A 12,134-nucleotide genomic window follows, 5' to 3' on the forward strand; every position below is an offset into this window, starting at 1 on the left:
GCTGAAGGAGCAGCGGGGTGAGCGGCGCGGGGTCCGCGGGGAGCGGGGCGGGTCGCGCTGTGCCCCCGCGTGGGAGAGGCGTCCCACGGTGGTCTGTGTGGCGCACGTCGGGACGACGCTTCAGCCCCCGCTTGCTCTTTTCCAGCATATCCCTTCCACTGTCACTGTTACCTTCAGACCCCCCTTCTCCTTGTCCTAAACATAGAGACCGCCTTGTGTTAGCGTAGCCACCTGTGGAGTGACTTCAGGCTGATTACCGTGCAGGAAACGGAGCTGGCGCTGTGGATTGTGGAGCTGACCGGGAGCTGCAGCGCTCTGTTTGCTTACTGAGAGCTGATTTTTGGTCACTTGTGAAGCGTGTCAAGGTGAATGTTTGCTTCCTGCTGAGTAAGTGCACTTAGCAGGCTATGCAGGCCAACGTAAAGTGCTAAAGTGCTGGCATCTTCATCACGGCTTGTTGCTACACCTGAAGTTGTTTCTGGGTGCTGACATGCAACACTTCAGTACATTTCTGCAACTTAAAGAGGAGCTTTCTATCTAACGGTGGTTAAAATGCACTGCCTCTAGATTTTCTTTTGGAATGAACGCCCAGGGGAGTTGAGTGATAGGAGTTGCTCTGCTGAGTGTAATGTAGCTTCAGTGGGATGTTACCTCAGGACAGCAAAAGTGATGGTTTGTGCTTTTTTTAAATTTAATTTTCAATATGGTAGCTGTAAAGTTCAGAACTTTAAGTATCCCCTAATACTCAGAATTAATAACAGTAATTACAGTGAACCTCATGCTGGTCTGTCGCTTGCTTGCAAACAGTTTGAATATTATACCACAGAATGATTAAGAATGGGAAAGACCTCCAAGATGTTCACATCCAACCACCAGCCCATGCCACCATGCCCATCAGCCACGTCCCTCAGTGTCACATCCACACGGTTCTTGAACACCTCCAGGGACGGTGACTCCAGCACCTCCCTGGGCAAGGAACGTGCTACTTTTGGTCTTGAAAGTCTTCTGATGCAGGATCCAAGTTATCTGAGGAGAACTAATGCTTTTGGCATCCTTTTTCTAACTTAAATCTGGCCTTAGCTTAATTCACACTATGTACAGTTCAGTTGGAATGCTGGGAAAACTTTTCTGGAAGTGCTTCTGGTTTGATCTTTAGATGGATACATGGTATGTATTCTTGTTTGCCTGTTTAGAATACGTTAGGAAGCTTAAAGCAGATCTTAACCTACTCACAGAATAAGCTGGCAAAGCTTTTTATTAATATCATCTAGAAATAATATTTAAAACTGCATTCAGTGATAATCTTTGTATTTTGAAACCTTATCTTTGCTTTCTAAAATACACCATTTGCAGGACTGGTGGCCTTTTGGCAGATAATATCCTGCATGGTTGTATGATGCCTCATTAGTTTTTCATGGTGCACTAGAGGACAAAAATAAATGACTACTTGTTTAAAAAACATGCGACCTACTTAAAACTCCATTTGTTTTCTGAAAGTTACATCCCATTTGTAATTTAGGTGCTAATATAGGCTTTAAATTGGAATAAACTTTTTTTTGTTTTTTTACTTGTATAGCGATATATTAACTAAGAAAATTCTCCTACTGGCCATCAGTAAAATCCTATTTTTCAGGAAGACACAGCACCTGGAATGGTTTCCTTTCCTTTAGTCAGTAATCTTGCCAAACACCTGGTGAGGTGAAGGAGGCTTTCTTTTCATTAGCTCTCAGCTTTGCTGTGTCTAGGAGAGGGAGGAGCAGAGGAGCACAGTTCAATATTTTCCAGGAGGTCACAAGTAAGATGTTAAGATGATTACTTCTCTGCTAATGCCAGGTGAGAAGCATTGTGCTCGTGAAGGAGAGGTTGGTGCAGGCCCACCTGATGATGGATGAAATGTAAGATTTCTTCTGCACCTGGTCTGGAGGATAGTAATTCTTGTGTGCGGAAACTCCTGTGATAATATGATTACCAGTCTTGCTCCAAAATCAGATTACTGTGTTACATTTGGTGTTACGTCAGGCCAGGAGTTAAAGTAGTGCGTAACACAACTGCTGATATATATTTACTAACCGCATCGTGCCCTTGTAACTGTGATCCTGAGTGATTCGTCATTTATGGTGGCTGCTGCCATCATCCAGATTTTCTTGTTACTCTGTAAAATTTGGGATGCTTCTTCTGTACATGATCTCCTTGTGCTGTAATACTGCACTAACACTTAAAACTGGAGCAGTCTTGTTGATAGTCTTGTCTAAAGGGAGTTACAGTGAAAGTGCTCTCTGATTCTCTCTGATACATTTTCACATCCCGTTTTTGATAAGAACCTTCTTTTCCCATAGAATTCTTGTAAAATGATTCTGCTGGATCATTAAACAAATGCTACATTTCATTTTGGGGCGAACGCTAGTTTTCATCTTTGCTTTTGTGACCTTTAGCATTTGGACTATGAAAAATGCAGTTAGTTGAGGCAAACTGAGCCCTACGTCTTTATAAAGGGGAAGATTTGAAAGTGGCGAGCTCCTGAAGTGGAAGGAAATAATCAAAACAATGATTTCAAGATATTTTTGGCTTTGATAAAGTGTTTTTTCCCCTTAGTAATGGTTAAAGTTTCCTTTTTTCTTTACTCCAGCATAATCTGCTATTGAAAACTCTTCTGGTATGGTTGAATTGCAATTTAAAAAGCAATTAATTTTTAAGATTTTAAAGATGAAACAGTGAAGCTTTTAATAACAAGTGAATTAAATTTGTTGTATTTCTTTGGGCAAACATTTTTGCCTGTTCAGGACTGCAGGTGAAACAGTATTTGCTCAACTACTTTGGGGTGTGCTTTTATTTTACCCAGTGAACATTGTTAGGAGGGTGTTAAGAAGAAAAAACTTGAATTCATAATCACTAAAAAGCAGAAATGGAAGTTGTAAAACAATCTTCAGAAAGTAGCTGTATTAGTACCAGTCCTGTTCAGTCAGCAGAGCAATTTTATATTCTTAATAAAAATTCAGAAGCAACTTGACAACAAATTTTAAACAACAAACCCTCTCAGACCATACTTTGAAAGCTGTTATGTACTGGTAGCAAAATAGTTAGGCTGAACCAACCCACAAAAGATGCTGAGAGAACACTATGTCATTTTTTCACTTTTATTTAGAGACTGTACACTTAATATCATAGGGGAAGTTTGCATTTAGCAAAGACTTCTCCTGTGAAGGCCTGCAGATTTGTGTAGGGTTTTTCGTGATCTAAAGGAACAGTGCAAGACTGTGTGACTTAAAAAATACTGTCTTTTAAAATGTAACACGATTCTCAGATGTTTGCTTCTATTTACATGTCTTTTCTCTTTGCTTTAGGAGCTGTGGAAGTGTCAATCCGCAGTCCAGTTGCTTGCTGGTTTAGTGCTATGCTTTGCTGCTTTGGTGGATCTGTTTTGTCTTCCTTGATGCTTGGAGAACCTCCAGTAGCATTTTTGGCAAAGACCACGAATATTCTACTGGCATCTTCAGTCTGGTAAGCGGCCACAATTGAGTCACATGAGTATTATTTATTCTGAGGAAGCTGTACTTTGACTGTAAATAGTAAGATTATATCATCAAGCTTAACTTAGAAATATCATGAATTTAGATGCTCTCTCTTCATCAGAGAAGTCACTGCAGCAAAATAGCTGGTTTGAACCCTTTCTGTAGAAGTGAAATGTTCATAAAAGAACAACTCTTACAAATTGCTTTATAACGAAAAGCTTGGTCATTACATTTTCCTTATATTTTTATGGTATTCCTTGTCAAACAGATTATCCAGAGTAAAATAGACTTCAGTTATTGCTTTCCTGGATACAGAGAGGTCATAAATGCCATCTGGTATTATCAGTGGTAGCTTCTGAAGACCAGAACATGGGTGAAATAAGGTTCTTGAACTTTTTTTCAGCTGGGGAGCTAAGACATGGATGTTCTTTCTTCCTTCCAGTGTCTTCTTTCTGACTTTTTTTTTCTGTCTTTTGCCCTTTCCCATATTGCTTTCCTAAATGGATGGGGTTATAGTGAAAGCCAATAGAGAGCTGAATGGAAAGTCAGGTATGTGAACATGGCAACAATTTGGCCTGTTTTGGAGTTCATAAATAGTACTGGAGTTATTTTCATGTGAAGGTAGCCTTGCAGTGGAAGTCAGTTGTTTGAAAGATCAGTTTGTTGCTTTCATCTTGAAAGGAATCCTCAAACTTAACAAAATTTGTGAGCAACAGTGGATTCCTATTTTACAGGAGTATTAGCTGCTTGAAATCTTTCCTTGTTGCCTCTTAAGTTTTGTGATTGCAAATCATAGAAATGAAAATAAGTGTTTACATCTACATGAGTGTATCTGTGTTAGTCTTCTGGTTTGCAGTGGAAGACGCAGACAAACTTAAGCAAATCAGTGAGATGAATAACCTACAATTAAATGTGTATTGATAAAATATTTACAGAATCAGCTTCTGGTTTATATTAGACTGTTATAACAAATAATACTTGAGTTAGGAGGTGTCTTATTTCCAGGTGGGACAGAATCATTTTCTTCAGAGTGTCTGGTATGGTGCTGTGTCTCGGTTCTAGGAGAAAAGCAAACTACAGCAGTGGTTGTAGTTGCTGCTAAGCAGTGTTGTCCAGAGCCAAGATCCTTCACAGCAAAGGGCCCAAGGAGCTGGGTTGTCCCAACTCCTCCAGCAAGTTCTGTGGCTGCTCCCACTGTTAGGATGGGCCTTGTGGCAACTCCAACTCCTGTGACAGGTCCCGTAGTTGCTCTGACTCCCTTGTGACAGACTCTGCAGTTACTGTAGCCCTTCTGATAGGCCCTGCAGGTGTTGTGACCCTTACAGTCAGCCCTGTGGCCACTCCAATCCCTGTGAAAAGTCCCATGGTAGGTGCCAAACGGTTTAACCTGGCAGGTGGCTCAGCACCACATAGTTGTTTACTCAATCCCTTCCTTACCAGTGGGATGGGGGAAAGACTAGAGAAAAACAAAGTAGAACTTGTGGGTTGAGGTAAAACTGTTTACTAAGATGGAGAAATGAAAAAGAGTAATAATTACAACAAACAAAAAAAAAGTATGTACGAATATATGAATATATATAACAGGTGACGCACAAGCAATTGTTTACCACTCCCTTACTGATACCCAGCTAGACCCTGAACAGGGGAAGAGAGTGAGATGAACTCCCAAGGCCTTCAAAACTCCTACGACTTGATGTCATATAGTATGGAATATCCCTTTGGTCAGTTTAAGTCACCTGTCCTGATTCAGTTCCCTCCCATCTCCTTGGGGCCTTCACTGTCAATGGCCTTGGCTCTGTACAACACTGCTTCGTAGCATTCATAAACATCGGTGTGTTATTAACATTATTTTTCTTCTAGAACCAAAACATAGCATCATACCATACTCTCTAGAAAAAAATTCTGTCACAGCTGAAACTCGGACAGGACAAGTAAAGAGAAAGTAAATTTCAGTTTAATGTGAACTAATGTGACTTGCTGTGCTGAAATAAAAAATGAGGTTTTAATGAGAACTTATGAATGTTATGAAACTTACTAAGCTTTTAGTTTTGAGTTCTCTCTTCATTAGTACAATAACTTTAATTCTCGATCTCAAGTCACATGAAGCAAAATTCCCCAGATCACACATAAAACTGGAAAATGGGTTGTGCTATGCTCAAGAAGTGCTCCTAAATAGTCTGTAGGACAGCGACATCTACTGTTAGCAAGTTTTACTAACAGAAGTTAGAGGCAGAAATGTGGTGGAGTAGCAGTGCAATTTGAATTCAATCCAGTTACCTATGCTTTGATGTCATAAACACTCGTTTTGCAATTGTGAATTAATTCTGGTTAGTGTTGTGTATTGATCACATGGCTTAACTGGCTATTTGCAGTAGCCACCAAAATGCATGCTCTATATACATTTATGACATACCAGCTGAAGCTTGGTTGCTGCAGAGGCAATTGAATTTGCAATAGCAGATAAAGGAAGAAATTTAAGCAGTTCAAAACAATGCTAGAACTAATAGTGTGGGAGCAATACTTAGCTGTTACTGTAAATTCCAATAGCTTCCATGTATTTGAGAAAAAGGCTATTACATGCTTCAGTCTGGGAGGTCTTGAAGAGAAAAAGCTTTATATGTTTTCAGTGATAGCTCAAGATACTTAGTAAATTGCAGCAAAAAGAAATGCATAACTAGGATAGGACTTCAGCTAAATTGTGCCTTCCTATGGAGGAAGCATCATGGCATTCTGCTGTTAAGGATAGGCATTATTTCTGGAAAAACACCCAAGTGTTACTTTCTAATCTCAAACCAAGAAACATGACTGACTCTTCCTGGCTCTGCTGTGTGATAGTTGTTTTGATGGAGTGAACTAGAGAAAGAGATGCATCTCTATCTTGCTGCCTGAGAAAACTGGAAAAAGATACAGCCTTTGTACTTCTTGGTAGACTAGATTGAGCTCAGAAGCCTAAACCAAGAGGTAGGTATTTCTTTCAGAAAAATTTTAAGATGTAATCTTCCTGTCTTTTACAGGTTGTCTCTGCTTTCACTTCATTATTGCTGCTTTATTCCTTTTCTGAGATAATATAGATGCTTAAGCTTTTTTTTTTTTTAACTTTTATTCTGAGGAGACCTTGAGTGTCTGTTTAAGAGCTGAAATTTGGTTATGATTGAGGAGATAAAGTAAAAACATCACATAATCTAAACACAATTTCCTGTCAACTTAGGATTTCATTGTTAGGTACCTTTATTTTATTCTGAAAACAACCTGATTTTAAAAAAACATTAAATTTACAATATACCATCAGTTGTTTTGTTAACACTTTGAAGAAAGAAATGTACATGTAACTGGAAAGCTGGAAAACTAGAATCAGTGGTTACTAAGATGTGAAATGGGAAAATAGCTGTGCTTTTTGTCTAGCGTGACACTAACTAGAGGAGGCATTCTTGCTGCAATTACGTAATTCCATACACCTTTCAGGGGGAAAGCATACTGTCAGCACATAATTTATCACCCTGTCTTACTTCTGGGGGTAAAAAAAACAAACAAAAACAAAGTCAGACAGCAATTTAATAATTTGAATAATCTAAATATGGTATGTAAACTACGGAACCATTGCTGAAAGAAATTTCAGGAGCTGGACTTGATGATTCATGTGGGTTCCTTCCAACTTGGAATATACTGTGAATATTTAAAGCTCCTTCTGATTGCTTTAAGGAATTCTCAGCTGGGACAGTGAGGCAACAACAATGATAGTAATGTTTCATGATTTGGTAGAAGAGCTCAAACATGCTCCAAAGCATTTCAGATTCATTCTATCTCGGCAGTATAAGAAACTGAGCTGTCGGTAGTGTATCAAGTTTTGCTAGTCACGTTCAAGAAATATCTAGTGAATTTGTTAGCAGAAATATTTGAACACTGGTAACAGGCTTTCTCAATATGATTTTCAGGTATCTTGTGTTTTATTGCCCACAAGACAAATTCTACCAGTGCTTTGCGTTTCTGCCCCTTCGGCTTCTGGTTGCAGGAATGAAAGAAGTGACTAGGACTTGGAAAATAGTGGCTGGCGTTGCGCATGCAGACAGTCATTTTGAAGATGCCTGGCTTGTCATGATAGCTGTGGGCTGGGCCAGAGGTAACATGCATAACATCTTCTTCTGATGAGTTATGATATTTTGGAGTGGTATTTAAATACCTAGCCCTTCAGCATAACTCTAGCACCGTTCCTTGCTGTGATGAATATGATAGTCCTAATACAGTCTGTTATCCCCCCAGGGGAGAAGTCTGTGCAGCAGCCTTTCTGCCTGGATAAGGGTGACACTGAATGACTTTGAGGGAAGTTCATCTTATCCTTTTAGAAGGTCTTGTGAGGACTTCTAGGATGGGCAGTTGGTGGCAATAAAGAAGTAGATCTCCCACGTAGCTTCACTGCTGTCACTAACCTTTCCAAAAGCATGTGTCCTCCAAAACGTTTTCCTTACACGTGGCTGAAGAAGAGAGCTTGTCATCTTAGCTTTTTTATTGCTAACATGAGCTTATTTTAAACACAGGAATTACCCTTCTAGCCTGCATGCTGTCTGGAATCTACCTTCCTAACAGCTATATTTATAGTGACAAAGTAAGAACCGCTTCAGGTTGTAGTGCTGCAGATCTTGAATCTATTTGCTTAATGCTGCTGGGCATTGGGAAACAACATGTGTTCATATAAAGATCTATCGTATAACTTTTTCAGTTGATGATACAGATCAGTCTTACCAGCCAAAATCTCTAGTACCTGGTTATGTTTTACCTCTTTGTAATATAAAACACACATCCATCTTCTCTTGTGGAGGGTCCTCCTATTTTGTACTACTCACATTCTCTGTACTATATTTCTTGCTAACGAGAGGAATGGAATAGTATAAGCTTCTGTAGCGATTTACTTTATCAATTTAGGCACTTGTTTGCAGTGATCAGTGTGTCATTTCAGATCACCACATAAAGATGAGCCTGGTGTTCTTCCTAAGTAGCTGAAGCTCTGAAGTTTCCTATTGATCACTCAAGTCATGTGAAAGATTGGATTAATCTCTTTAAGTCTAAGCTTTGGGTGCCACATTTGGCGCCTGGTTTAATAAGTTTTGCTGGAGGAACTGTAGGCTGTGCAGCAGTGGTAGCATGCCAGTGAAGGCTTACTGTTAATCTTTGGAATTTCAGGAGCTGGTAGTGGCCTAATCTCCAACTTTGAGCAGTTGGTGAGAGGAGTGTGGAAACCTGAAACCAATGAACTACTGAAGATGTCCTAGTAAGTTTTTTAAAAACAAATGTAATGTGTCAACTGCTGTTTTAATAACTTCCTGTATTGACACTCACTTCACATTTAAAAATACAAGAAAAAAAAGGAAAACGAAACCCAAACAGAAATGTTTATAATAGATGGTTGGTATTTATCTTGTGAAAGATTGGCTGTTGATCTTATGTAATTTTAGCAATCTTTTGGTCATTTGGTGTTTGCAACACAAGAATACCAAATGGGGGAAAGTCCATAAAAATTATGGCTAAACAGTGGTTGGAAATTGTTGGAAAACATTATGGAGTAACACCGCCTTCAATCCAAAATGAGAAGTACCACAAATACATGAGTAAAGTGTGTTGTTTTTGTGCGCATTCCGAACATCACCAGTATGACTTCCTTTGAACACTCTTACTTTCTTTGCCAGCACTTTTTCCACTAAAGATTGTGATTATTTGAGAAGGTGTGAACTGGTTATTCATTATAGCAAAAATGTAGCATGACTTCATTTAACAGAAAGTTCTCGTGTTTTCTGATTGCATACATATCAGCTGAAGTACCATCACGAGGAAGCTAGATTAAAGATGTAAATCATTCCATGTTGCAAGTCAACACAGCTATGTTGACAAAACTTGGTAACAAAGGTCTAATTCAAGCCAACTGTCAGCTGATTACACCTGTAGAACTGGTGGACTGTCACAGAGGAATGAGACTTGAACAAGGTCATTCTTTGACACCTTTGGCAACTGCTTGGAATAACTAACTCCTAGTATAGGGGAGGAATGTGTTTTTAAGTCAAGTCTGAGTAATGCAAGATTTGTAATTTATCTGTTCAGTAAAATACATATTGAGAGAAGAGAAAGAGGAACAAGTTGGTATGCAGAATCTAAATAAAAGCATTAGGATGTATTTTAATTTGAGGAGTATTTGTCAAATAGAAATTTATTGGCTGTATAAATCAGTGTTGACTTGATGCTTTTCTATAATGCAGCAAGCATAATAATATTATATTAAGTGAAAGCCATAGTTTAATAACATTGTGGTTTTTACCTTGTTACTGCAAGTATTTCTGTTTTATTCAGAAATAAGTGTGGTGCATGCTGAGAATATTTGTTTTCCAGGCCATGAAATTCCTCAGAATTATTTGAGAGAAATTAACATTGTTTGTTTAATTTTCAGTCCTGTGAAGGTAACTTTGATAGGAGCAGTTCTCTTCACTCTGCAGCACAGTCAGTACTTGCCAGTAGCAAGACACAACCTTATGTTTCTATACACCATCTTTCTTGTAGTTTCCAAGGTAAGAATCTGAAGGTGTTGCAAATAACTGATTTAAAAAATACCTTTTTTCAGTCCTCAAACATTATGCTACAAGTTATAAAGCTTGCTTCTAGGAGGGGTGGATGGCTTTTGCTGGAAGTCTTAAAGCTGTTTAGTCTTGCTTATATGAACAGAAGACCTATTCTAATATTGTTCAGCATATGGGGTAGGGTGGAATCATGAATTTTGGCCTCCAAGAGTTGGCATGGTAGGCTTTTATGACCACTAACTCAAACAAAGTTGATGTTTGTGGAAAGTAACTCTCCTCTGCCTTTTGCTAGCTGCTGAATGCTTGCCTTATATGTGCAGACATCTATGCGTTTGCAAAAGAAACTAAATAGGTTTTTGTCTGTATATGCATGTCACATATTATTACAATGCTGTAAAAATAATGCAGTTAATACATTAAAAGTAAATAATGATATTTTCTTACACAGCATCACTTAATTTCAGTTCTTGACTCATTTAGTCTTGTTCATTTCTAGGATGATGCTTGTCTTCAGGATTATTAGCTAATAAGAAATGTGTAGCCTCAGTGTTAGCAGAAATCCAGCAATTTTAAGAGCTTCAGAGCTGCTGCTGAATAGACTAGAGAGCAAAATGTTTGTTGTCAGTCTCACTTCTGTGAAGTAGTAGACAAGTTCAGTTCTCAAGAAGTTGCTTTAGAGAGACAAGACTTCAAACTAATGCTCACAACTCTTCAACTAAACAAATAAAGGCCTTGTTGTATGACACCAAAAAAGGTTTACTCTTAGAATGATTTTAGTAAATCTGTAGAGTTTTTTTTATGCACATTGCTTGTATGTAGCTATCTAAAAAGTGTAGGTCAGAAAGGGAAGTATTTGCTGATGATTTCAAGCTATAGTGAGCGTGTTTCTGTTCTTGATGGCATGGACTCTTGATGCACAGTTTGTAAGTTAGAAGTGTCATACATTAGTTTATTACTGAACTTTTTTTCAACTACTGTGAGGTCATTAAAACTTACAGTGCAACTTGACTGTTGTTCCTCATAGGTAACAATGATGTTGACAAGATCTAGAGCTTCTCCATTTGCTCGCATTGAGGCTGCATTAAGCCATATGTTCTTTGGCTTGCAAAAACCACCATCCAAAGTGAAGGGCGAAGGTGCTTCATCTTCCAATGGCTCTTCAGTCTGTGACCAGTCGTCCTCGGAGCATCCCCGTGATGGAGTTAAGAAGAGACAGGCAAAGAAAACAGAATAAGTAGCTTACAATACATGATAACCTGTGAAGATGCTTATATTTTAGATGAGGCTGATGGAATTTTTTTTTTAAATGAAATGTACGTGAGATGAGATTAAAGCTGTATAATATGGTGTCGTTTGCCTTCAGAATGTGTTTTGTATGCTTTTGAAATGTATTCAGATGTTTAAGTGCACGTTAGATTTCTAAGTCTAAAAGTTCACATTTTTATAGTGCTTTTAAGTTCAGTAATTTTTGTATTTATTAATAGCTTTAAATTCTTAGATGCTAAAATAACTTTCAAAATGTGACAGTTACCTTTGCTGTTTTTTCTGGTGTATCACTTGATTCACTTCTCTTTTTTTTCTTCTTGATTCTCTTTGGATACACAGACTTGTGCTGCCAAGTGTTCACAGCACAGTGTCCCAAGTAGGAAAGCCTGATTAAGGCTTAATCACATTGCACTGTAAAACTATGAAAATGTACCACACTAATGCCTTTAATTACAAAAATAATGGAATTACTGTTTTAATTCCCACTACACTGGTCTAGACTTATATCATTTACTCAAGTCAACATTTTTTGCATTGTTTGTATTTTTCAAAATAAGAATTATCTGGCACTTTTAAAAATCTTTACAGTTAGGAAGTAGAAGCACTTCAGTATTGTGAGCTTACTTTGATGTTTTTTGTAAGCGTTGAATATTTAGCTATTTTTTGTGTTCCATGTGTGATTTTTTTTTTTAATGTTGTTTCTAGTGTTTTTCAATTTGGGATGAGACATCTCTTTGCCTGCACTTTTATCTAGGCACAACAAGTTTTTCTTCCTTTCAAAGTCAAACATTCAAACTTTAAA

The 12,134-nt window shown here is 38.2% G+C and overlaps 1 protein-coding gene across 1 annotated transcript; it reads left to right on the forward strand.

Moving 5' to 3' along the window:
• Positions 1-242: 242 nt before the first annotated feature.
• On the forward strand, positions 243-12,134 carry TMEM38B (transmembrane protein 38B; the record flags this gene model as incomplete). Its single annotated transcript, XM_010725997.2, has 6 exons — positions 243-387; positions 3,342-3,498; positions 7,442-7,626; positions 8,685-8,772; positions 9,940-10,057; positions 11,091-12,134. Coding segments are annotated over 6 exons (903 nt in total), but the record flags the coding sequence as incomplete, so codon positions are not given.

This window comes from Meleagris gallopavo, chromosome Z (assembly GCF_000146605.3).
Source record: "Meleagris gallopavo isolate NT-WF06-2002-E0010 breed Aviagen turkey brand Nicholas breeding stock chromosome Z, Turkey_5.1, whole genome shotgun sequence".
In the NCBI taxonomy this organism is placed as follows: domain Eukaryota; kingdom Metazoa; phylum Chordata; class Aves; order Galliformes; family Phasianidae; genus Meleagris; species Meleagris gallopavo.